Here is a 27,277-nt window from a genome sequence, read left to right on the forward strand (position 1 = left end):
TCTAGTGTTTGAAAACATCTAGTCTCACTGCTCATGTAAGGGCTGCAGGAAGACACTCTAAGAATCCAGGAAAGTGATGCAGGAAGTAGCTCCTTATGTCTCTGACTTTTCAGCAAGTCACATCCAATTCTGTAAGGATGGCTGCAGCTCTATGTACAAAATAACTGTTTATGTATCACATATACCCAGAAAATAAGTACATTGGAAAACAGACCAGTCTAGGTATCTTATAGAATAAAATGATGAAACATCGATAAGGTAGAAATTGAAAGGTATTTGCAACCTATCTAATAAATTAACAAGAAAACAATAATTTGTGTTTATGAATCAGCAGTTAATAACTCACAACTTGAGTCAGTTCTACAGACGCTCAACTTCTTAGCCTCATGTAACTTCAGAAATGTTATCCTACTTTTTTTTGCCAAACTCCTCCAATTCATAGGACCTCAGTTCTGTAAGAGGCCTCATACTTGGATAGTCCCATCCCATCATATCATAGACAGAGAAACTAAAGCCTAGTGAAACAATATGGCAGAAGTCACGCACACTAACTAGTAAGTAAACTAGACCTATGTTCAGATTTCTTGGTCACCATGCCAATGTTCTCTCATAGAGGGTCAAACCAGAGTGAAAAAGAAAGGCTTGGATGCACATCTCATTCACCACTTACTAGCCATGTGACTTCAGACATGATACTTAACCTCTCTATGCCTCAACTTTCTCCAAAATGTTGCCTCCTCTTTATATAGGGCTATTATTTAACATAGTCTCAATATATGTAAGTGTTTGATAAGTTTATTATTATTATCACTACTGTGTGGTAAATATGTTTTATAACACCATAGCACCAAAGTCCCATCTTTTTCCTTTTACTTGGACTTACCTGTATTTTTTTAATGTTTACCCTATATTCTCTCATATCTTTAATTCACAAGCTACTTTCAAGAGTAAAATTTGCAACCCATGATAGCATACTTGCTTAGTTGTTTTTAGTGTGCCCTTCTTAGAAGACCATCCTCCAAAGAAAAATCACCAGATCTTCAGTGAGAGTAACCTTTTATTTAAAAGTGTCCTCTCCAAATACAGTGTGCATGGGAATGTTAATTCACGCTTTGTTCTATCACCCAGTTGTTTTATTCAGTGTCAAGATCTGGGCACTGAGTTAATGCTACTGCAGTTTCTGGGTATATGGACCTTCTGCTTTAACACTGCCAAAATGTAGTAGGTTTTGTGTAAGTAATCATACGGTTTTCCTAAGGTCCTGTAATGCCATTGTGCTAAAAGTTCATATGTCTCTTAAAATAGGAGTGAAATGTCTCAGAGACCCATTCCACACAATCTACGTCTGATGTGATGGAATTACCTAACCAATCAGGGTAAATGTCAGGATTAGGTTGTAGGCAGCAAAAGTGTAACTCTTTTCCAAGAGGAATAAAAAAGTTGGCATAAAAAAGGATCACTTCCAAAGTGAGTCATGACTTGTCTCTGTGTCTCCTTAACACTGCTTGAAAATGCTTGGCATTGCTCAAAGAGAATCAAACTTCCACTCTGAGATAAACAGCTAAAGAGTAAATAAACGTTGAACTGAGAAGTTCACCCTGTCCTTTTGTTCAAAGCTGGTGACCTCATTTTATTTCCTCTATCATCCTCCTTTAAAGAAAGAAAGGAAAATAAATGAATGGAGAGCTTTTAAATTAGAAAAAAAAATATGTACCTCAATTGAGATTTTTTAAAAAAGACACTTAAGAAGAGTACATTAGCCTTGACATTGGCACAGACAAATGGCTACTTCTAGAAATACCAGAAAGACTTTCAGACATTTTTATTTTAGCCATTTCTGAACTAGAGGAAGAAAGGAAGCAAAAGCTTGTACTTAATGAGAGGTAAAGTTTGTAATACATTAACTAACTACTAGTGCTTAATATCTATTCCTTTGGTGTTACAATACCTGGAGTCTTCTCTTAATCATGAATAAAACTGAAAACAGAAGCGAAATATATGATCAAAAGAGAGAGAATTAAAGAGATAAATTTCTAATTGTGCACAGACGTATCTAAGGAAAAACATTTAAAGGCATGATGCAGAAGGGATTTAGATTGAAAGACGAGTTACGTTCAGTTCCTTGATGATAAAGAAAGGACAGTAAAAGGAAGACAGCTCTGCATTATTAACAGGGATTGAAAGAAGCAGGAAATCATCTTAAAGAAAAACTTCAAAATGTTTAAATGGTTTTATATTCCCTTCGATGCTGAATCTGGAGATGAATAACTAATACGGTAAGGAACATGGTTTTTGTGGACATCACATTCCTTATCTTTAAAGCGAAAGCTCTGGATTAGATTAGGGATATCAAATACAATACCCTCATGCTGGCCTCCCTCTCTAGCATCCATGGCAAGCATTGATAACGCATCAAGGGATTTCCTTGCTGAGACTCCACTGAGCTCCACGAACCTTCTCCGCACAGCCTGGCATCCACCACTTGTCAACCCCTTTATTGTTCAAATTGGAATGAATTTGCTCTTCTCACTTTTGCTATTAAATAGCATGCCTTCCAGTTTTAGAGTTCTATATTTATATAAATAATAGGACTATCTATGAATATAATTTTGACAAGTTTAATTTGGAAATTTCTTAAACTAATTAAAAAAATCAAAATGCTAGAAGAATCAGTAGAAATAGCTGTTAACCTAAAATTGTAATACAGTCAAAAATAAACTCTTGATAAAATCTTATGACCAGCAGTATCAGTTCAAATTGATAGAAATCCTACCTGCACAGTGTGTGAGCTCATCTTCTATTCTTTGTAATAAAGGTGACAGAATCATGTATTTCCACATTATTTTACTTTTGTCCAGGTAGAACGTTTCAAATAATGGAACATTACCAGTATCAAAACTGGTTGGGATAAATAAGTGTATTGGATAATACGTAACATATAAGCTAATTTATTACTTTTAAAATATAATCGTAAACCATGGCAAACCACACGCCCCTTGCGTAAACTCTAGTGAACTGCTCAAGCATTCAAGAAACTAAACACATACCATGACATTAGGGAGCAGATGGTTTTATAGAGTCATTTACCTGTTTTCCATTTACTACATTTCTGAAAATCTCTACTTCTATTTCTGTTAGAGCATTGCCCATTGCCTCAGTGCTTCATCGTGAATATGTACTGGAAACAATGGTACTGTGCCTTCTTGATGCAGGAAATTTCAATAACTGAAAAACATACTTTTGCTGAAAAATTCTTTGTTACGTTTCTTTTCCAAAGTTTCTTCATTTTGTCACTCTTTTTCCTACTCAGGATTGCCCCTTGATATCTGCTTTGTTATGTCAAAGCACTAGGTGCTTTTTTTTTTTTTTTCTTGCTCACTTCACCTCACAGGAATCAGGACAAAAACAAAACAAAACAAAACAACAACTACTTAGATTTAATTCTGTGATGGCATCTGGGCAACACGTGCCATTTTGTGGCAATGTGTATTTTCTAAAGAGGTACTAATTTGTGAGGATGTAGGAGGATCTTGGAGATCCAAGTGTGAACCAAACATTGTAGGTTGCTTTGGGAGGAGATGTGATTATAAGTAGAATCCATGAATTTTAAGTGAAGAAGGCTTATAGGTAAACCTGGCCCAAGGGGGGCCTCTGCCACGTCCTGCCAGTTATACTCGTTATACTCCACTGAGGGAGAAATGTGAATATTTGTAAGCGACAGGTACTGGAAAAACTAAAGAATACACATCAAAGAGATTTCAGAAAATATTCTTAAACTTATTGGCCCAAAGTCCTTATTTCACTTGAGTTTTAAAGGAAGTAATTGTCACCCATGGAGTAGGTGGGTGACAAGAAACTAGTGATTATTCAGCTGAGACTCTTGCTACTTCAGAAGTCTGACATTCTTTTTCTCCACAATTCCCCAGCAAAGTGATTGCTAAGAGCTTTATACCATCTCTGTCTTTCAAAAATTATCAGAGTGTTGTCATGTGAATTTTTTTTCCAGAAGATACTAAATTGCAGGCATTATTTTTTTCATAATGATACTGATTTTGTCTCTGGTGGTGTAAAAAGTCATTATTCACAGAGTCCTGACTACTGAGCCAGCTAATTGCAGTTTAAGAAATTCTGATTCAACATGTTTTCTTTGTGGAATCTACATGTAAGCATTGCCTAAGCTATTTGGTTTGTTAAATCCAGAGCTTTGACATCCCAGCTCTATAGCATTTGTGTTACGTGTCGTTTTGAAACTGTTTTAAGAAAAAGCAATTTCGATCCCCACAGTGACCAAAATATCTCTTAAAAGTAAATAAAATAAATGTGTGAAGCACTGAATAAATAAATAAATAAATATTTCTACAGAAAAAAAGGGAGAAAGTACTTTAAAGTGTAAATTGATATATCCAGTGTATGTTTGGAAGGGTTGGGAGATGGAGTCAATACAAAGGAGCATGAGACTTCCAGACTTGAAAATCCAATCATTCCAGAAGTGACACCTCTTGGAAGGAATTGTTGCCAAAGTAAGGGTGATGGGTATGAAGTCAGAGCACCAGCCTGCAACTATTCACCTGAGCATCTTTGCCCTCAACTGTGTCTCAAGATAGCAGTGTTGACAAGTAGTAATTCATTTTTTTTTATGGGGAACAAAGTGCTAAGAAACTTCTCCAACTTTTTTCCCAGCTTCTGTCCATTCCTGTCTCCTGACCAAGAATTTCAAGCATGTGCCAATACTCTTTCGTTCATCTGGATAGTAAGTTGGGTGAGATGGTATACAGTTCAGTAGAAATACTGAAAGAACAATTCTGCAGTATTTCTTCTAGGAGATCACAGGTTTTATGTTTGTAAAAATTCACCAGATATCTTAAATATAATAATTGGGACCAACAAACGTAGAGGCATGACAAAGCAAGTTAGAAAAGTTCCAATACAGAGTGCCTTCCTGTGACTACCTTTGTTAAATTTAAAAGCTATAAAGTCATTCTTAGCTTGTTTCTTCCTTGCTATGGAATTATACATGTCTATTTCCTCTATGTTTTTAATTTTTTATATATTATCAGCGACTGTTTTTTAGTTTTAATGAGTGTTTATGATATGAAATCCGTTGTAATTCACTTCCATTCTCAAGCAATTCAGTTTCACCAACATATTTCCAAACTAGCTCTTCTACTTATGCTAATCACAGCATAAATTGATATATCAGGGAAAAGAGAAATATGGTAAATTGGGTTGGATGGTTTATGTTAAAATCCAAATAAGAACCCTATTATCCAAGTGGATTTGTATTTAGCTGCATTTGAAAAGTTTTCTAGGCAGACCCAGTAAGGCTTAAAGCATTATTTCTAAATTTAATGCTTTTGTGAACTTACGTCACACATTAAAATCATCTTAATGCACCTTTTTGTCAATTCTTCACAATAGTATTACAAAAGGAAGGAAGGAGAGGATACATTTAAAAAGCAAATGAAAAAGAACTCAATGGAAGCCTATTAGGCTACCTGTTGATGAGCGTGTAAGAGAGTCATTAATATGCGGCTCATTGACATGATAGGCCATAATGACTCCTCTAGGGACGGTTCAGTCTATTGTGTCAGAGACTAGTTAGGGATTCATTAACGCGAAGACTCGTGACTTCTTAATATGCAAATTATTAATGCAATGCACTGAGGCATCCCTCACAAATGTCCACATTTTGCATTGCATGTTTTTGCCACCCTTCACCCACCCCTTTTGTGAACTATTTTCTTTCTTCCATCTTCTGTTGCGGATTTCTTCACAAAAGATTCTGCACTCACGTGGAATCTATCACTTCATATTCAAAGATCTCCTCCCCTTCAGCCCATGTTTCTTGGATTTAATGCAGGTTTACATATACAAATCGCTTGAACATTTTGAATAAAGCAGTAAAAATTCAGCATAAAACCTGATTTGAGATATTTCTCCAAGGTCAAATTGGTTTTTGGCTAAAGGCAGGGCAACATGAACAAAGTCGTTGTTTTTAAAAAGTGAGACTCTGAAACGTGAATAGTATCATTTGTCCTGAAAGTGGGAGGGGAAAGAGAAACAGAGAGCCGAGAAAAGCCCAAGAAAGAAGACACAAGAAAAAAAACATTTAATTAAACCAAGAAGAGTAACTATTCATACCAATGTAATACATTAAATGAAGAAATGGATTTACACTCCTCAATGTCTAGCATACAGCAAGTAATCAGTAAGTATTAGCTGGTATTATTGTGTTGGCATTTTGCATGTTGCAAAAAGTTGAAGGTAATATCCACATTTCCTATTGAAACAGTAAGAAAAAATATTATGGAGTGAAAGTTGTTCCGTCTTTGTCTTTGAATTAACATACCACAAGGAGGGGATCAAACATATTCTTTATTCCTACAGCAGAATTAACTACAGAATTCATGGAGAGATACTCAAGTATTTTTTGAAACTTATCCATATTTCATGTATAGAAAATATGTTATAATTTACCTTTTCATGTGGGACTTTATATACTACCCATATTCATTTTCTTGCACTTTATTACTCTAGCCTTGTCTAAAATACAATATCTTCTCTACTACATTTCAGGAGAAACAGACTCTATTTCTAAATTCCATAAACCCTAAACTCTGCAGTGGGTCTACAGAAGTCTGTTTATCATGAAATTCATATTTCCATACAAAATCAGTAATTTTTTTTAAGCTAACAGCTTATAGAAGTATAATGTGTATATAAACTCACCCACTTTAAGTGTACAATTCAGGAATTTTTAGTATATTTAGTATATTTTCAGTACATTTTAGTATATTTAGTACATGATTGAGTTGTGCCATCACCAAAACCTAATCTTAAAACATTTCCAGCACCCCAAAAAGAAAGTTCGTGTCCCTTAGAATCACTCTTCATTCCCCACCCCCAGCCCTGGAGTACTAATCTTCCTGTCTCTATATATTTGCCTAATCTGGGCATTTCATACAAACACATTTATGCAGTATGTGTTCTTTCGTGTCTGGCTTCTTTCACAGCGCACCACGTTTTGAGGCTCATCAGTGTTGTAGCCTGTATCCGTTCTTCCTTTCTTTTCGTTGTTTAATAGTATTCCACTATATAGATAAACCACACTTGGTTTATCCATTCACCAGTTGTTGGGCATTTGGGTTGTTCCATCTTTTGGCTCCTGTGGACAGTACTTCTATGAACATTTACGTATCTGCGTGGGCATATGTTTTCATTTCCCTTGGAAGAAACCTAGGTGTGAAATTGCTGGGCTTGTGATAATTCCATGTTTCACATATTGAGAAACTGTCATATTATTTTCCTTTAAAGTGGCTGTTCTATTTTATAATCCCACCATTAGTGAGTGCATGAGGGTTTTAATCTCTCTATGTCCTCGCCAGCACTTGTTATTACCTCTCATCCATCATAATCATTCTAGTGGGTGTGAAGCAATACCTCACTGTGGTTTTGATTTGCATGTCCCTAATGATTAATTAGTTGTCTACTTTTTTATGTGCTTATTGGTCATTAAAATATCTTCTTTGGAGAAATATCTATTCAAATGCTTATTTCATTTTTTTTTATTTAATTTCTAAAATTTATTTATTTATTTTGGGAGAGAGAGAGCGTGCAAATGAGGGAAGGGCAGAGAGAGGGGAGGACAGTGAGAGAGAGAGAGAGAGAGAGAGAGAATTCCAAGCAGGCTCTGCACAATGGGGCTCAATCCCACAAACCATGAGGTCATGACCTGAACTGAGACCAAGAGTTGGTCGCTCAATTGGCTGAGCCATCCTGGCACCCCTTGGTTTATTTTAAAATTGAGTTCTCTTTTTATTATTGAGTTGTAAGAATTCTTCTGCATGTAACTCACTTACTAGATATACGATTTGTATTTTCTCCCATTATGTGTGTTGCCTTTTCACTTTCTTGACTGTGTCTTTTTAATTTTTTTTTTTCAACGTTTATTTATTTTTGGGACAGAGAGAGACAGAGCATGAACGGGGGAGGGGCAGAGAGAGAGGGAGACACAGAATCGGAAACAGGCTCCAGGCTCTGAGCTATCAGCCCAGAGCCCGACGCGGGGCTCGAACTCACGGACCGCAAGATCGTGACCTGGCTGAAGTCGGACGCTTAACCGACTGCGCCACCCAGGCGCCCCTTGACTGTGTCTTTTGAAGTGCAAAAGTTTTTAATTTGGATGATGGCTGTAATTTTTATTAGCCCTAAAGTCTTTGCTACCTTGGAGAGTTCCTATACAGACTTTATTTGATTAAATCTCTTTAGGGAAAAATATTATTTTTAATATAAATAATCTTTATTAATATAATTATCACAAGCAGCTAATTATACTTCACATTCTCACTAATGCTAATTTCAATACCAAATGCTAGAAAACATCCAACAGTCATTGGTCCTACCTAGGTTCTAGACTGAAGTAGTTGTAAACAGATACAGAAATGATCCAAATGAATATGTAGATTTAAGGAAAGAAGTCCAACTGATTTAGGAAGCTCACAGTACAAACATCATGTTATTTTGCCTGGAGCCTACCATTAGAAGAGATAGAGTAAGCATGGAGGAGTTCATCAGTGCCAAGATGACTCTCCCGGTTGAAGGTCTTTGGATCCCTGATTAAATAGAGCAAAGTTTATTACTAGGAAATCCTGAGAAGATGAAGTGAGAAGGGCTCAATAAGATAGACTATGGTTGAAGATTAGTACAAGAGCAATATGGTGCTTGGAAGGACTAGTTGAGAACCTGATATGAGTCAAAAGGCAAGGAGCAGGTGACTAAAGAAGTTGGGCCATAGACTGGGATTGCTGAAGGAGTCGGGTGCAAGAGCCAAATTCTGCTGAGATGCAGCCACATTGCCAAAGGTGGTATCTCGGCCACACTTTCAACAAGGCAGAGGAAGATTCTGGAGTCAATACTCTGAAGAATCGTACTACCAAGTGGGCTTGAAGGACTCAGTCCATCTATTGGACATCATGCTAATTCAGAATGTCAGACACAACTCAGTGTGTTTTCGATGGACAGATATTTAATATTTGCTAGACATTATACTAGAAGTTAAACCACGAACACAAGCCAAGATTAAACAAACTCTGCCTTCATAAAGTTTACAGTGTAAAGAAAGATAAATAAAACCAGCAGTTTAAAAATCATAATTGTACCATTCACGACTGGGGAAGCCTGGGGTCCTACAGAAAAAAATACTATGAGCACTAACCCAAACTCAAAGAAGGGAGGGAGCTGGCTGTGTAGATACATGGGCTTGCAAAGAGAGATCAGACCGGAGGAAGAGGAGATCCTGCAATCTGATTACAGACACTTTTTAAAAGCTTGATTTTCTGATTTATAAAATACACAATTCTCAAAAAGACAAACTTTTAAAAGAAAACTTCTAAAATTTACTTCATTCTAAATGGTAATTAACTTTATCTTTAACATTGCTACTATTACCTAACCCTCTCACGTGCCATACCTGTAAAAGTGTTACTTCGTTTAGATTTACTTTCTTTTCGTTTAAACTCTATTAGTGGATACTGAGACCAAATGAATTGCAATTTTTTTAAAAAGTTAACTCAGAACACCTGTGTTTATGTCTTCAGATTATACCAGTTATTCTTAATCCTGGGGCATAACAGAAACACCTGGGGAGCTTTTTAAAAATACCTGTGCCTGAGCCCAGCCCCCGACAAGTGCAATTCGTCTTTGTCATGGGGCCTACGTATGGGTGCCTTTTTTTCGCCCTTTCCTATGTGCAGCCACACTTGAGAAACCCTGGTTTACGCTGCTACACTGGCTGCTCTGAGAAGGCATGGTTAGTGTGAAATTAATTCCTTCAGTAAAAATACTTGGAGTTTTCGTGGGGTGGAAAGAGGAGACGGAACATATATTCAAATATGCTAGCATTAATATAAATTTTACACAGGTTGTATTTCTGCTACTGTTATGTCTATAAAACAATTAATTTTCATTCATCATGGAGATTGCCCATCCATACTTCAGTGAATCTAAATTTACTTATTTTTTTTAACTGAAAGGAAAACTACATGTTGTTTAGGGTAAGAAACATTCATAATTTCTACACTAAGAACCATATTGCTATTATAAAACTGATAGTGTTTGTAAAATTTTAGACCCAGACTAGTAAAACAGTGTTGAAAAAGGCAGAACTTTCAATTTCATAGTTTAAATGTAAGTTTGTGGATAATGCTAATAGCTTCATGTTTTTGGAGTTTATCATATGTAAGAGAATGTTTCGTGTAAAAATACCACAACCAGGTATATTCTGGTCTTCTTTTTTCCTGATAAGATACACAAGTGAAGGCACTTAGAAGATTATAGTTGCTGTCTTTGAGAATCGGCATTTTGCAATGGTTTGCTTTGTTTGTATATGTATGGTGTTGATTTTATGAAAAAAAATTCTTTTCACATGTCTCATTTTATATAAACTTATTATGCAAGTTTGTACAATACTATATATATATGATACTAGTAGTCTATAATCAGGATAATCAAAATATGTGAAAGTAAAAATGATAGGTACAATTATTTAGTGCTCTTAAATGCAAATAACTCCAGTGTCAAATTTCTTCTTTGTTTAGATTCACTATAACACAACTCCATCTTCACTAAAACAAAGCTGCAACTTGGTCCTTCAGTGGAAAAGATGGACCTTTGAAAGATAAGATAGGAGAATCTGGGCAGCCAGAAAGCAGCCAGGAAAAGGACAAAGGGATCCTAGAAAGGTATGGTGTCAAAGAGAAACTGTTTTGTCTTTACTGCACACTTCCCTTTCTGTCACGGACCCTGTGATGAGGTAGTGACTGGTCCTGTGGAAAATATGCCCAAGGGTCTATAGGAGACATAAGTAGACAAAAGGGAAAGGTCCATCACTTAAAATCGCTTCAAATATTGCCCCAGCTGCTTTGTTCAGCATGGGACTCTGTTCCCCCAGATTTCTTCATGACTAACTCTCTTCAAGTCTCTGATCAGTTGTCATTTCCTCAGTGATGTGCCGTCTTTACTAATTCTTCTTATGACGCTTTGTGTTTTATATTCTCAGCTGCATTTGCCATCTTCTAACATAACTTACTTATTCGTTATGTTAATTACTTATTAGTTTTCCCTCCATTAGAATGTAAGCTAACCAAGGAGAAAGACTGTCGTTTTTTCACTAATGTATCCTTGCTGTTTCGAATAGTATCTGGCACATGTAGTATGTGCTCAATAACACTTGTTGAATGTATGAAGACCCTTGATTGATTTCTCCAGTCACTAGTGTCTTTTGTTTGTTTATTCTCTATCCATGCACAAGCTGAAGAGCACAGTAAGACCTTTGCTACTGATATTCTGATTTTTTTTCTTTCAAGTTAACCAAAACTCATACTCTGTCAATCTTGAGGTCACTGGTGTTATAGAAGGGACCATACTAGGGTAATTTCCATATGCCCAACCACAAGGATAAACATTGAGACGCCTGGACTAATCTTTCTCACTCAGTTAAAACATAACCCTTAGATTTTAAAGGAAGAATTTGGATCAACTAATTATAAAAAGAAAATTTCCCCAGGCATGACCATGAAATAGGTTTAGAAATATCTAAAAACGTGTGCCATCATACATATCTGCTTTTTATATTAAGGATGACCTACAGCAAAATGAAACAACTAACATTGATAACGAGAAAGGAATAAAACCTATATTTAACCATTCCAATAGTAAAAATGGTAAAGACACAGTAAAAAAAATGGTTAATAACATAAAAAAGATTTTAAACCATGAGACACCCAAAACACAAGCAGAAGTGTAATGGTGTTCATAAATGCCATAAGCAGTTTTTCAAGGCAGTAAGGGATCTTCCATAAAACACGATTAGTAGAAACGTGTTAGGAGAAAAACATGAGGGCAATTATGCTCAACATTTACAATTAAATCAATATCATTTCATACAGATAGCAACCCAGTTCATACTTTTCATTTATTTATCCTGAATACTTTCTGAATTAATATAATTGAAATACTACTTTATCTTTGAATAGGGAGACTAAAGTTCAGATGTTCAGCCTAGCAAGAGGGCACAGTTCATTTTCAACTTTGTTTTTCAAGTTTGACTTTCACAATTCTGTCCATTCTAGGCAGTCTGATTGACCAACAAAATCCTCCCGTTGTCCTTTGCACTGTCTTTTCCACAAATATTTTTTACTCTATGTAAATGCTCTCCTGCTCCTCCTCCACCTACCGGGGTTTACCGTTTCAACGTCAAGCTCAATTCCTCTGAGATGCCCTTCCTAATGAGGGCAGCCTACAAGTACAGTCCTTTCTCGAATGCCTATTGCTCCGTGTCTCCACTGATTTTCTCTGAGTACGTCATTCCATTTGTCACATACTATGTTGATAGCTAACTCTTCAGGTATATAAATATTATCCCCTAACCAAATCCATGCTTGAAGATAGAAGCTACCTAGAAGTATTCTACATAAAACAAGAACCCTCTTATTTCTTTATGAATAAGTGGCTGCTTGAGGCATTTTGGTTCAGAGCCACAGCAGATTAGAGAGCTTAAATCACAAACCTGACTTCTCTTAAATATTTTCTGGACTTGATCAAATAGAACCCTTTTGCCCAATTTCTTATATGAAATGAAGTGGTATTGCTGACTACAATGTATAAAAGTGATCTAATGGGAGATAACTTTATATCACTATAGAAATGTGATAGATTTAAAACATATATTCTTTAAGCTTATATAATTAGAAATTTCTAAATGAAAGGACAAGGTAACTTATTAAAGTAGCAATATCATAATATTAATGTCATAGAATTAAAGTTGTCAGTGTGATATAGTCCATACATGATATGAAAGTCCCGCCTCGTTTTGTAGCCAAGTTCTAACTAATGTTACAGATCCTAAGGTACAAAATCAAAAGAATGAAAGGAATTTCATCAAAAATTACCATAACTGGCCAAGGAATTCCCTAGGAATTAGAGAAACACACACCCACATACACACACACACACACACACACACACGCACGCACACAATTGACATTTATAATCATGCCAACATAATTTTGAAAGGGGTTTCAAAAAATTAATTTCCTTAGAGGTTACAATTCATCACAGACCATTGTATTGGGCTGTACTAAAAAAATACCCCCCCAACTTTCTCAACAACGATGCCTTACCCAGAAAATGTTTAATTCAGTCTCACAAATAACATTTTCAGTGGGAACCCATCTCCACCTGTACTTTGAAAGTTAACTGGGGACACCTGGGTGGTGGCCTCTGTTAAGAACGAGACTGTTGATATCGGCTTGAGTCATGATCTTGCAGTTGTGAGATGGAGCTCCCTGTTGGACTCTGTGCTGAGCCTGGAGCCTACTAGAGATTCTTTGTCTCTCGAAATAAATAAATAAACATTTTTAAAAAGTTAATTGGGAAACAACAAGTTTAAATAATAAAACTTTAATTTCTACCTAACTTCACTTAAAAACTTCTTGTAAGAACTATTTACAAATGCCATGTGTTCCCTCCCTCAATAATACATTTTCACTTTGGGTCAAGACTTTAGGTTTTATACAATAAAGTTCTTTAAAATATTAGGAAAATTATAGTAAAACTCTTAATGAAAACTATGGGGTGTCAGTGGAGGGTGATGATATAAGAACTAATTACTGTGTCAGTGTACGGGGAGCATATTAGTATTTGTGCCATAAAAATATATAATTATTTATGCTATTTCCTAAGATAGATGTTTGTTTCACAAATCTTACTGTCATAAAACTCTAATTTTTAATGTTTAAAAAAATTTTAATTAAAACTTTATACTGTCTGAGGATGACAGTACTATTTCACTTTGAGCTTGTTAACATTTTCAGCAAGTATTTTCAAGGTGTTTTATGTTCTGCAAAATCAGCAATTAGCTATAAACTAGAAACTTTCCATTGCTTAAAGTTTTCAAAAGTTAAAGCTCTTGCCTATAAGAATCAATGCAAATGGGCCCCTGTGTTATATAGTTTCAAAACATCTGCATACAGGAATATGGGAAGTCTTCCTATTCTTCCTGTAACTTTTCTTTAAATCTAAAGTTATATCCAAAAAAATGTAAATAGTATTATATAGAGTGTAGCAGATCCATCACACTACCTTTGTAGGTTTAAGGTTAAACATTTAGATGCATTGCATTAGTCCCCTTAAATATTTTTGGTTTTTGATTTCATGTAGGGGAAGACCAAGATTGCAATCCCAAGACAGAGCTGAAAGTGCCAAACAACTTAATACAGTTGAGCTTTAGGTACACAGGAGGCATCCAGGAGAGGCAAAAGGCCCAGTCAAGGGAAGACAATAAAATAAAGAAAAGCTAACAGGACAGCAGGCAGGCCCAGAATCCACAGGTGTCAGGCTGAGGGAGCAGCACACAAGCAACAGTAGCACTAATCTGAGTATTGGCTTCAGTCCTAGCCCTGGCAAGAAAAAAGAATGAATGACCCAATTCTGATCAGTAGACATACAATATCTGCCTTTGGTCTTTCATTACTCAGCCTGTTAAATTTTTCTGGCTCTGGTCCCACTGGTCTGGACTGTGGTATAAAGAAAGTCAAAGGCCAACCAATGAATATTTATTTTATTTGAGATAAGATTATTTGACATTACTTCAAAGTAATATTATGGTGACTCCATGAATCAGGTCTTGGGAAAACTTGGGAAGACTCGGGATAGAAAAAAAGACCATCATAGTAGACAATCCAATAGTAGACCATATTAATTTATTTCTCAATTGTTGAGAAAGTTACTGCAGAGACAAATTTGCTTTTCATCTGTTGTTTTTTATGATATGTATTTATAGTCTTTATATATTCTATTTTTAATTTTTAAAGTAATTTTTATTTTTGATCAAATACACGATCATTACCTCGTGGCCATAAAATATAATATGGATATAGAATCAATAGGAACCAGCAAAAGAGAAATCAGTTCTTACGTTTTTTATTTGCATGGCAGGGATGTTGTCTTTTATTAAGGGATGTTGTCTTTTATTAAGTTTTTTATATGTGTGGCAGGGATGTTGTCTATTATTTTAAACAAAATATAAAATAAAGGAAGAAGAGTTATGATTTAAGGAGTAATGTAACTTTGGTCTGAGACATCAAGGGAATTAATTTGCCACCTGGATATCCAGATGGAGATGTCCAGAAGGCATCTGAGTTTTAAAGATTGTGAAAACAATAAACGTACTCATCATTAAACCGTAACAAGCATAATTCATTCTTCAATTATTCAGAAGCTGCTTTTGGATTTTACTAGGCCTCAGGGTTATCAATGAGAAAACCAGTTGCCTTTAATAGATATCTTTAAGAGCTTTTTATATGCAAATACTTTTATTAGTTACAGTGAGGAATAACGCTTAGACAAACATATCATTCCTGGCCTCAAGGAACTTGCAGTCTAGTTGGGAAGATGACACACACATGAGTTTTTTCTTTAAGTACAAGAAAAGGCCACCACTGTAAATGCCACCTTTGTAAACATTCTGACTAAACAGATACCGAGAGCCCTATGACAGAAGTCCTCTTCCTTCCAGACATACAAATATATGATAAGCAATAAGTCTTCTGTTAAATGTTAATTTTTCTGTCTCTAAATAAATTACATCAGATACAAACATGGTAAACAGCAATCCTTTCATTTAAGGAAAGCTGTTTGCTTTTGTACCCTAGAAGCAACTACTCCATGAAAGAATATGGCCAGAAATACTGTCATTTAAAGGAAGAATAACAAAGAAATATAAGGGCAAGGGGCAGCTGGGTGGCTCAGTTGGCTTAGGTCATGATCTTACCGTTCATGAGACTGAGTGCCAAGTTAGGCTCTGCGCTCATGGTGAGGAGCCTGCTTGGGATTCTCTCTCTCCCGCTCTCTCCTGCTCTCTCCCTCTCTCCCTCCCTCCCTGCCCCTTCCTTGCTCTCTTTCTCTCTCTCAAACATAAAACAAAACAAACACACAAACAAAACCCCAAAGCAATATAAGGACAAAAGGGATCCTATTTGAACTACATGAGTTTAATGAGAATGGTAAACAAATGTCTTGAATGTCCATATAACGAGCATTATCTAAAAATTTAACTTTGTTTGCCAAAGTTAGCTTTAAATGAGATATTACTAATACAGAAAATATGCACACGATTAGCAAACATATGATCTATCTGAAGAATGTCTTTATTACACACACATATACATAAACAAGATAAGGTTTAAGTAAAAAGCCCATAAAAACAGATACGTGTGTGTATATTTTTCCACAAAAAGGAATTGAGTCAAGAATAATTTGAATATAGATGGACAGTATTACTTCTACTGCTCCCTATGTTCAATTTACTAAATAAATTATGAACTGGATTAGCTTTCCCAGTCCTCTGCATATATTCATTAAAGCAAATAGCACACACAACACACACACACACACACACACACACACACACACACACAGTCAAGAAATTTAACATCTATTCAGATGAATTCTGCTTGTAGACATTGTATTAACCTTTCTACAAAAGGATACACTTAACAATTTAAATTTCAGCTGGCTTAGACTACATTTAATTTTTATAAACCTATTCAAAATTTCTTTTCATTGTCTTATACAGTTATATTCTTGAGTGAAATTTTATTAAAATATTAGATATCTATAAAATAGTGTACATAGCTATTCTAAATTATTCATTATTTGTCTAAGATTCTAACAGCTATCTTTTTAGGTAGAATTGAGAAATACACTGAGTAATCTTCTGAAATACCTCTAACTTTGTAATTTTGTAAATTAAGTATCTTTCTCTTCTGTGATTCCCATAGGAAGTACAGTAATAATAATAATCACTCCAGAACTCAGAACTCAAAGCTACTAATGGCAGGATTGGGAGAGCTGTTTAGCAGCCTTCTGTTCCCTGCCGCACCTGAAATGTTAGTGCCCACAGTGCCATCCTTGTAATAGTGATACCATTCACTCCTTCAGAAAATCTAGTTGGTGAGGAGGTTTTTTTTCTTCTTTGATTTTTGCATTAGAATACTACAAACTAGTTTATTAGTTTACTAGTTAGGCCTGCAGGGTAACAATCTAAAGTTGTTAGGTTACTTGACAAAGAAAATAGAAATCAGTCACAGAAACTGAGGAAACAAATGGCAAGATTAAAGACCTAGAACAATATGAATGGGACATAAAAGACAAGGAATTCCTGATAGAATACATTACTGAAGAGCACAATTTCCCGGTAGATGATTAATAAGAGAATATATAACCATTCGGCCCGAGTAGTTTTTGGCATAAGTCTGCCTGAAAGCAAAAGAATTAAGCGGTCTTTTCTAAAACAATATTACTTGTTGAAAATTACTCAGAAATCAAGTGTGTTTTAACATTAGAAACAATGATTATAACTTTATTTACACCAAACACAATAGAGACCTACTTAGAATATATGTGAAGATTATATTTTCTATTGCACCTGAATGTGATTTTCAAAATCTGTGCAATGCTTCTATTGGTAAATACCCAAAAGATTTAACATATGACAGTACATTATAAAATCAGCTGTATTAATCCTCAAAGGGAGATATTAGCAAAACGTGAGTATTGTTCCCAGTTTCATTTCACACATGGCTTATGAAGCTGAAATTTACCTACACGTTTCTATGTGATTTGTAATTGTGTATGGACATCCACAGTAATTTTTAAGAATGAAAATAAGCTTGGGGTTTTACTTAGGAAGTTATAGTCTATTTGATTTGTATCATAGCTTAAATCTGTAAAACAAATCAGAATACCATCAATGTTAAATGGGCTATAAAATCTGTTTCACGTAATTAAGAAAAGGGCCTACTATTTGGCATGCTTTACAAATCTGAATTGGGGGATATTTTGTCTTTTTTACTACTACAGATTTCAAAAGGGGTAAATAAAATTCAAATCCAAACCACACATAGGACAGTCATTGTCTTATAACAGTTTGAATCCCATTTCTATTTGTGACGTAAATGGTACTTATTTGCAACACACCCCATTTTCAGACCCTTTCACTTGAGAGGGAGGGAGTAGCAAAATTTCCTGAGACAGGTTTGTTTAATGTACAGTTGGTCTCTGTCACTAAACAATGTCATATAGCATTCCAATCTAGCAATTTCTATTTTGTCATAGAATCTTTAAACAGCAGGGTGATATGATTAAGCTTTCAAAACCAGTTATTACTTATATAATAGATAATAACACTACCATGGCATTTACCCAAGTAAAACTATTAGAGAAGCAGAATAAAAGCCTGAAAAGATCTGAGACATATGTCCTGAGGAGATTTTTCTCTTTTTTATATAGTGGTAAGGTACTGAGAATGCTTTAAAACAAAGAAATGACTGAAATGCAATGGTATATAATATATTTTCTTTTTTTTTTTTAATTTTTTTTCAACGTTTATTTATTTTTGGGACAGAGAGAGACAGAGCATGAACGGGGGAGGGGCAGAGAGAGAGGGAGACACAGAATCAGAAACAGGCTCCAGGCTCTGAGCCATCAGCCCAGAGCGCGACGCGGGGCTCGAACTCACGGACCGCGAGATCGTGACCTGGCTGAAGTCGGACGCTTAACCGACTGCGCCACCCAGGCGCCCCTATAATATATTTTCTTAGAGGAAAAGAACTACATAAAATTCAATTTCATCTTCTATTCATAGGTATAAAGTGATAAGGTGAAGTCGTGTGCAGGTAACTTATTTATTTAGTCCAAAAGAACTATTTTAAGAACTACCTTAAAAAGAAACACGTTGTAGTTTTTTGTAAGTAGTGTTAAACTTATGAACAGGCAATCCAGATTTTTTTTTGTAACCCAGAAATTGCTGGAATTTGGAAATAATTTTCCTCATAGCAGCAGTGGCATCAATATTAGTGTCCCTGATTGGTGACCAAAAGCTTATTGAATCTATAATACAACTAAATTTGAAACTCTTTGTTATTAGCCTGGGTCCTGGCAGCAGAAATTATTATAAGAAAGAAAAGCATGCCTCCATTAATCCTGAGCATAGAACTAGCCATATACAAGATTTATAAAAGTGGAATTCATCAGGGCGCCTGGGTGGGTCAGTCAGTTAAGTGTCCAACTGCAGCTTAGGTCGTGATCTTGAGGTTCATGAGTTCAAGCCCTGCATCAGGCTGTCTGCAGCACGAATCCTGCTTCAGATCCTCTAACCCTCTCTCTGTTATCCCTCCCCCACTCACTTTCTCTGCATCTCTCTCAAAATAAATAAATAAACTTAAAAAAGTGAAATTTATCACCAATGCCATTTTGAATGCATATAAAGTATCAGCAACTGAGACAGATGCTTGTATATGTTAACTCATGTATTTCTCATAGCACCTCTGCCAAGTAGAAATTATTATCCCTATTTTGGCCTTAGTGAAAAGGATGAAAAATATGATTTATCCAAGTTTGCACAGTTAGTAATTAGTTATACTGACAGCTCAAATCTGCCCGACTTTAAATGGTATGCTGTTTCCATTAGGCCTCATTGTTTATGGAATCCACCTTTTCCCTTCAATACACATATACAGTCCAGACCCCCCCCAAGTCCTCTTGCCTCTATGGAGCCTTTACTACAACTCTGTACACAAACTTGCCTTGTATCCCATAATGCTCTCTGCTCTAAAATTATCCATTTCCATTGTTTCAATCCACACTTAAAGCCCCCTTGTGCAGCTGACTTTAATCAGGTGTAAGACAAAGATAGTCCCTGCCATCCTAGATGTGTCTGCATTTAAGGAAGGGGAGTGTGTGTGTGTGTGTGTGTGTGTGTGTGTGTGTGTAAAAGTTTCAGGCATGGTTTCAAAGTGAAGTGTCAGAGCATAGAAGACCTTTTATGTCTGCCAGGGCACTAAGGAGTCGGGCCCACCTCAGGTGTCTGCTCCTGAGGTCACTTCCCCTATATTATTTCTGTTGGGGTGTTGGGGTAAAAACTTAGAAGAGGGACAAGAGCCACAGGCAGCAAAATTGGAAGAAGGTGGAAAACTAAATGTCCCAAATTATAATCATTTTTTCCTTCTTGGAGCCTTATTGGCTCAGAATGCTTGGGCCCTATAAGAATTTGTGTAGACTTGTACATGGGCTTTGGGTGGGAAGTAAAGTCTCATGGAGATCCAGAGGATCCATGCAAGAAACGGGATCCATAGTGATTTCCCTCAACCAGAGCTTCAGAAACACCTTGAATGATGAGACTCTCATGTTCTTCTTCTCTCAGAAAAGGCTCCAAAACTACTCCATGGAGTCTAGGCTTCTAGGGCTATGGGTTTATACAAAACCAGGAAGCCACAAAGCCCTGGTAGATCTCCAAGGAAACTAAGCTACTTGGCTCCTTGCTGTCAACCAGCTGGCAGCTTCTAAACGGTCCTCTTGACAGGTCCTGTGCAGCTGCGTTTTATGTTTCCATATGGCCTTGCCAGGGTCCCCCCCCCTTTCACCAGACCTGGCTTCCACAATTAGTACGGACTCACAACAAGTTAGTTATGGAATACATTAAGTCCTAAAGGCCTCATGGGGCTATTTACACCTCTTTGGACTATTTCCAGGATCCCAGATTATACTGTAAGTGTAAATTAAGGAAGTCTCACGATCCAATGGGCCTGACTGGAACATGCAACATTACCATATCTTATGCTCCATTTTCCAATGCTTTTCTTGGCTTCATTTTGACGATTTTATACCACCCTGAAAGGTAAACTCTCTGTAATCTTAAAATCATGCTTTAGAAAATATTTCTCTCTTTTCCCTTCTTGAATGTGCCTTATTCTCTTCTCGGGTACAAAAATTGAAGACTGATCAATTTTCTCCTTTGGCATTGAAATCTTTCAGGAATTTATTTGCATTCACCTGGCCAAGTTATAAATACCATCCAACACCTATATCATGCCATTTCTTTACTTAAAATAATAAATTGGGTTCACTTAATAAAATAGAAAACCAGATGAAGTCAGTCTGTGTACCCAACAGTTGGGAACATACATTTAGCAGCTGGTGGGGGAACAAAAAGGTCACTCCTCTAGCCCTTGCACAAGATCAGTTATAGATCACATATTCTAGAAAACATGAAACATAATGTAAATGGTTCTTACTTTATTTTTTATCCCATCGTATACCCAAAGAATCGGAGCTGATGGTCTCTCTCTTTCCCTTTCTCTTCTCTCAGCCCCTGGGAGGCCTTTTCTTTGGGGCCTCTCCTCATCTCAGAGTCATGTTTGCAGCCATGTTTTTCTCATGGATATTGGTGTCTGACAACACACAGGTCCTTAATAAACACTTGTTGAATGAGTTTTGGAACATGAACAAGGTAGACTATGAGGTCTAGAGAAATCATGCAAGTCCAAGAATCAGGAAATTAGCTGAACAAGATTTGATAATCATGGCGAATATGCTTCGCTTTTGATGACTACTCTGTATGTGGCCAGCACTCTACTAGAAGCCTTAAAAGTATCTAATTTTATGGTAATTGAATCATCACAATATCAGGCATCATTACCCCTATTTTACAGATGAATAAACTGAGGCGCTGAGAAGTAAAGTAATATGTCCACAATCACCTAGCTACTAACTATATATTTTACTGGGTTTAATATGCATGTCTGTTCAATGCTGATATTCATGCCTTTTTTTACCCCTTCCTTTCTGTTCCTCCATTTTTTCATCTAGTAAATGTGGAAATTTTAATACTCATTAAGATACCCAGTTTCAGGGTGTTTCAGATATAAGGTGACACATTTCTCATGAAAATTTGCAATTGAATTAGTTTTGTTTATTGATTAAAATCCTGCAACAGACAAAGGAATGGCTCTCCAAAGCTGAAAAGTTGGGAACCCTGAAAGGAAAGTCTTGGTATCAAGACTTTGGGGCAGGTTGAGCCTTTCTAGGGTTTTCGAGATCCACCTAAAGCTAAAGTTAGCCTTGTTTTTTTTTATGCTGGTTAACATTTACTGAAAACTTACCATGGCCAGACACTGTGCCATAGAAGTTAATATGTATCATGCCACAGAAATCTCAACCCCTAAAAGATAGTAGTGCTACTGTTATTCCCAATTAACAGATGAAGAAACCAAACTTAACTTGCCCAAAGTCACACAGCCAGCATGGTAGAGCTTGGACTCAAAGCCAGATATCTTTAACTCTGAAGCCCGTAATTTTAACTGCTTATGCATGCTATTTTTGGCTTATTTATCTCTGTAAATTTAATGTAATTTATATCAATGTCATTTATTTCTTTTGGTCATTTATTTTGAAATAAATCCCAAGGAATGCAGATCAGAAATATGCTTAGTTTGTTTGCTAACACATACACCTGTGCCATATATGTGGTGACACTTATCAAGTATCTCATGATGCATGACTTTCCGTGCAATTAAATACCTTTGGGTCACTCTCAGTCACATGCCTGAGAGTTACAAACTCTGCTTTCCTCTCCCTCTAGATATTTCTTTCTGTCAAAGTGGATAGATTAACAAACATCAAATAGACAGCCATATCAATGTAGAGATTTTTAGACTCTGACCTGAAAAAAATCTCCACAGGAAAAGCATAGTGCCTAGGGTGATTGACATAACAGAAATCCTACCTCACTAAATGTGTTCCCACAGTTCATTCTGTATTTATTAGAAGGAATTATTGACACTTTCAGAAGATACAATCTCCAGGACCCTGATAGGAAATTAACTTTGGTTTTAAAAAGAATTCGAGCTAGATGTTACTGTCTGCATCAGGACAATTTATTTTCACTCTAACTCTGAGTTATATAACACAGTATTATCAATTGCTTGCATGTATGGAGCAAAAATCCACATAAATTTCTCTTCTGTATTTATCCTATGGAAGAAGTGACTTCCAAATTAAGCTATGGAGGAAGTGTGGAAACACTAAAAACAACAACAACAACAACAACAACAACAACAACAACAAAAACCTATCTAGATTCCATAACTCTTTGAAGGGAGGAGGATATTTTAGAAGCTATAATTTTTTGATCGAATAAGTATTAGTTCACTTTTATTTTAGCCAACTACGCGTTTTGCAAAATAACACTAATAAGGTGTGCTCTTTTTCCCTAACTAAATTCTTCACAATGAAATCCAACTGCAATATTCATTTAGAAATTTGATAATGCTCTCTTGTGTGAGTTTTAGGAATATTTGAAACCCCATTGCATATAAATTATATCATGGAAAAGCTGTATAAATATTCTATTACGGCACATGCTGTTCTAAGGATCTGTCAGGATTTCCTTTATACACTCCATTTTGAGTGGTATATAAATCAGATGTAAAAATTCATGTTGGACTGAAACTCAGCACAAAAGGCCTCCTCCAGAGGCAAATGCTTTTTTCAAAATGTGGTTTGAATTATGTTGGTCATTTTTAAGTTATAGAAGTGCAGAAAATGTATTTGTGGTTTTGAAGGAGAGAGATTTTTTCCATTTTTATAACTCATTAGGAAACTTTACAGGCCTTTAGACCATTTTGTGGTTTAGTTCTTCTCAGGTTTTTCCCCAAAGCAATATTAAAACTTGAATGGTGTCCGCTATGAATCCAATGATTACTGTTCTGAATACAAATGTGTGTGTGGATGTATATAGTTATACATATCTTAGACTAGGAGAAGTTCCAATAATATCATAACTGGGGTAGAAGATTAGACCTATCAGTTGCCCTTTTTTGCTCTTGGTCTCAAGTCAAGGTTTATCTATCAAAAGAATCCTCTATTTATACCATAGTTCACTGCTTGTAGTTTTAAAGCTGCATCTTAAACTTCAGAAAATACCTTGGACTTAAACACTGCTTCTTCTATTAGCATGTTGACAATAAGGTTGTGACCTTTCTAAATTTTGCTTTTCACTAACAGAGAGAGCAAGTTGCAGCACGTTTAATAGATATTGTAAAGTATTCAATGTGCATGTTTGTGTATATAAATTACTTTGTTAAATAGTGTTGAACTTATTTTGTCTATATAGGTAACATGTTGCCAAGTAATTTCATAAACATCTAAGTTATTATTTTAGCACATGTAGAGATTATGGTTATATTATTCTCTTAACAGCATCAGTTAAAATCTGAGAAAGTTTTATTTGGACTGAGAAAGTTGGCAAAATTCTCAAAGTGGAGTAAGCCAATCTTTCAAATGACTTTAAAGGATAATGAAAATAGAAATATTTTATATGATTGAATTGCTTCCACCTATGTTATATTTAGTTCATCAACGTGTTAGACTAACACATTTAGTGTTATTATTTACTATCATATAATAAATCAAGACATTAAAGCATAAAGAGGTTAAAATTTTTCCAACGTTATTCCTTATATTTTTTATTAAATTCCACTTGGAATCTCAGTGTCTTGATTCCTAATACAGTTCCCTCTTCAAATTACACTATTTCTGGTACAATTGTGAGAATCTTTAGGTCTAGTAACAGTTAGGATGGACCACCCAAAGGACAATCAAACATTTGCCTGTGACTTGTGGAGCAATGTCGACTTTCCCACTGAGACACTTGGAGGATCAGAAGGGATCTATCTCCTCCTGGATGTTTTATCTACTAACTTAGTGTCATGGAAATTAGCCAACTCTACAGTGGAGACAGCTGAATGCAGTTTTCTTTATTTTTTCATATTAACAGGAGAGCAGGGTTACTAATGAGGAGTCACATCCCAAATCTCTGATCTATAAAGCTGAATCTCCTTATTTCTATTTGGGTCATTTTTTTTTAAATTCTGCTCCATTTGCTTTTACTAACTTATGCTACTTTGTGTTCTATAATGTTATATTTGTTTATAATTATAAACTTTCTATGTGATTCATACATAACTCATATACTTTTGTCTTTCTCTTAGTTTGTCATTAAAGTCATCTCTGTTATGATTTACTTAACACGTATCACTCCAAACACCCCTATATGACTCAATCAGTCATTAAAAAGTTTGGAGGGAAGCCTACAAATTTCTGAGAACTAAAGCATATTGAAACACTGTTTTGTGAGAATCAGAAATGTTTTGAAGTATGGCATAGACATTTAAAAGCCACTGAAAGTAAACATACTATACAAGTCAAAAAGAAGCTTTACATGTTAAGAATCTACATTCCATGGTTGAATTTAACAATTTGTAAGTCATGAGGCGGGCAATATGCACGTTGTACTCCCCTGCTCCTCCATTTATTATATTATACCCATATTTTTCCTTGCATTTGGAGGAGAGATAACACAGTGCTATTATTTGAATAGCACTGACATTGTTAAAGCCTAGCACCGTCGTTTTCTATATAATGAGCAGTATATTTTTAAACAGAATGGCTATTTCTTACAACACATGAAATGAAGAATGACATAAAATACTCTAAGATTATGAAGAGTAATGAATGTAAGATATATCCTTACCTTGATTTTACCTTTAAGCAGCCTTTTATTTGTCTATTAGGAACGTCTTCCCGTGGTTTTACAGGCTCCGGCTCTTGTTCTTTCTTTTGACAAATCAGTATATAATTTGTGCCATTATTATTTGACCAAAACGTACCAACAGAAGTTTCGTAACGTATACAAAACTCAACTTTGCTGCCATCTTTTTGGTAAGGGGGAACCAATAAAATCTTAAAGGAGAACTGATCAGTTTCACCATCACATGAATTTGGGACATATTCTGCTAAAATGTCATAATGTGTCTGCCAGTCATCCAAGGACATTCTCACATATACTAACTTCTCAAAAGAAATATTCAAAACTCGAATAATGCCCTTCATACTCGTAGACCCAGGAGGATACTCAGTTGACTCCAGTATTGCTTTCTGTACTTGAAGTTGCTGCATAAGATCTTCTTTTGAAGAAGGCAACTCAAAGAGTGGAGATAAAACATATTCTTCTGTGTGGAAAATGTCCTTACTTAAGTCAAAACTGGTTGAAACACTCGGTAAATCCCAGCAATCAAATTCTTTGACAGACACAAGGTTGAATCCAAAGGTGTCAGCGAATGAAACTCTTCTTGTACCTGAAGACGGAGTGCCCAGGTACATATCTTCAGAAGAATCAGAACCTCGTCTACTAGGTTGAGGGGAGAAACCAGGTTTGAAGGTAGCTTTAACTTCTTCATCTTCAGAAAGAGAATCAGACAAATTAGGAACTTCTAAAAAGTTATCTTTGCTTATCTGACTAGGTTCTTCAGAAGACTCCATTGGGCTCTCTGGTATCAAATAAGAGAGAACTGTACAACTAGTAGGGGCTGATATTTGAGATACTGAGGCTTAAAATAAGTATAAGGTTACAGTTGACATTGCAGAAAGGAGTCAGCCCTATAAATAGGTCCAATGGCGTGTAAACTATGCTAGCTCGCCTCCAAAGGCCTTTAATATGATAGCATCCATGTTACTCTCACCAGTATGTTTCAGATTTAACTCTCAGTTTTTAAAGTTGCATTTGTTTATGAGCTGAGTTCCAAAAAGATATTTTAAATCATTTTTTACTGTGTTGAAAAATCTGAAGCTTTACAATTAAAAATTGTTATAACCAGTTGATCTTAAAAATAAAAACAACCACAATACTAATATGTAGTTTGAGCTAAATCAATCTATTGGAGCAGACAAGGGCAGATGGAAGAAAATAAGAACATTTGTAGAACTGGAAAAATCCAGTGCCTAATAATAATGGTAGCTACTATTTAACAGGGCCTTACAGTGAGTGTAAAATGTGAACTATAAAAGGGTTAAATAGAGGTGCTGGGAGTTCTCAGGAAACATGATTTAGATGGAGAAGGCATAATTTGAAATAAAGCATGAAGGGTAGGTAGGATATAGACATGCAGGGTTGGAGTGAAGCGGATTTTCCAGGTGGGAGAAATGGCCTAAGCCAAGGCCTAGAACAAATAATTAGTCAAATCCGTTATTTTAAACATTAGTGAGTTTCTTTTAATTAAGCTATGGAAAAATACACACAAGTAATATGTTATTGACTTGAAAATATATATGAGCAATGGTAAGCCTGGCCCAGGAGTGAAATATTTATGTAGAATAAAATGTTCATCTTTGGCAAATTGCCATTTCATGCCCACAGAGCAGAAGTTAATACCATGAAATCTTGGAGTTTGATGTGAGTTTTAAAATGTGAGCAGCCTTTTTAGACCACTGAATTTTTGGGTTCATGTAAAACCCACTTTGGGGATGACAATCAGGTAAATACCTATTAAAAAAATTAAATATACATAAGCTTTGGCCCTGGAATGTTCCAGCTAGAAACTGC

General features: G+C 35.7%; 1 protein-coding gene across 1 annotated transcript in view; it reads right to left on the reverse strand.

Moving 5' to 3' along the window:
* Window positions 1–26,268, reverse strand: part of PPP1R3A (protein phosphatase 1 regulatory subunit 3A) — a 39,118-nt gene extending 12,850 nt beyond the window's left edge. The window contains 1 exon segment of the mRNA XM_045495375.1: window positions 25,430–26,268. Within this exon segment, the coding sequence (XP_045351331.1) occupies window positions 25,430–26,217 (788 nt within the window). The 5' untranslated portion in view covers window positions 26,218–26,268.
* Between the last annotated feature and the right edge of the window lie 1,009 nt (window positions 26,269–27,277).

The sequence above is a fragment of the Leopardus geoffroyi genome, chromosome A2, assembly GCF_018350155.1.
Source record: "Leopardus geoffroyi isolate Oge1 chromosome A2, O.geoffroyi_Oge1_pat1.0, whole genome shotgun sequence".
In the NCBI taxonomy this organism is placed as follows: Eukaryota; Metazoa; Chordata; class Mammalia; order Carnivora; family Felidae; genus Leopardus; species Leopardus geoffroyi.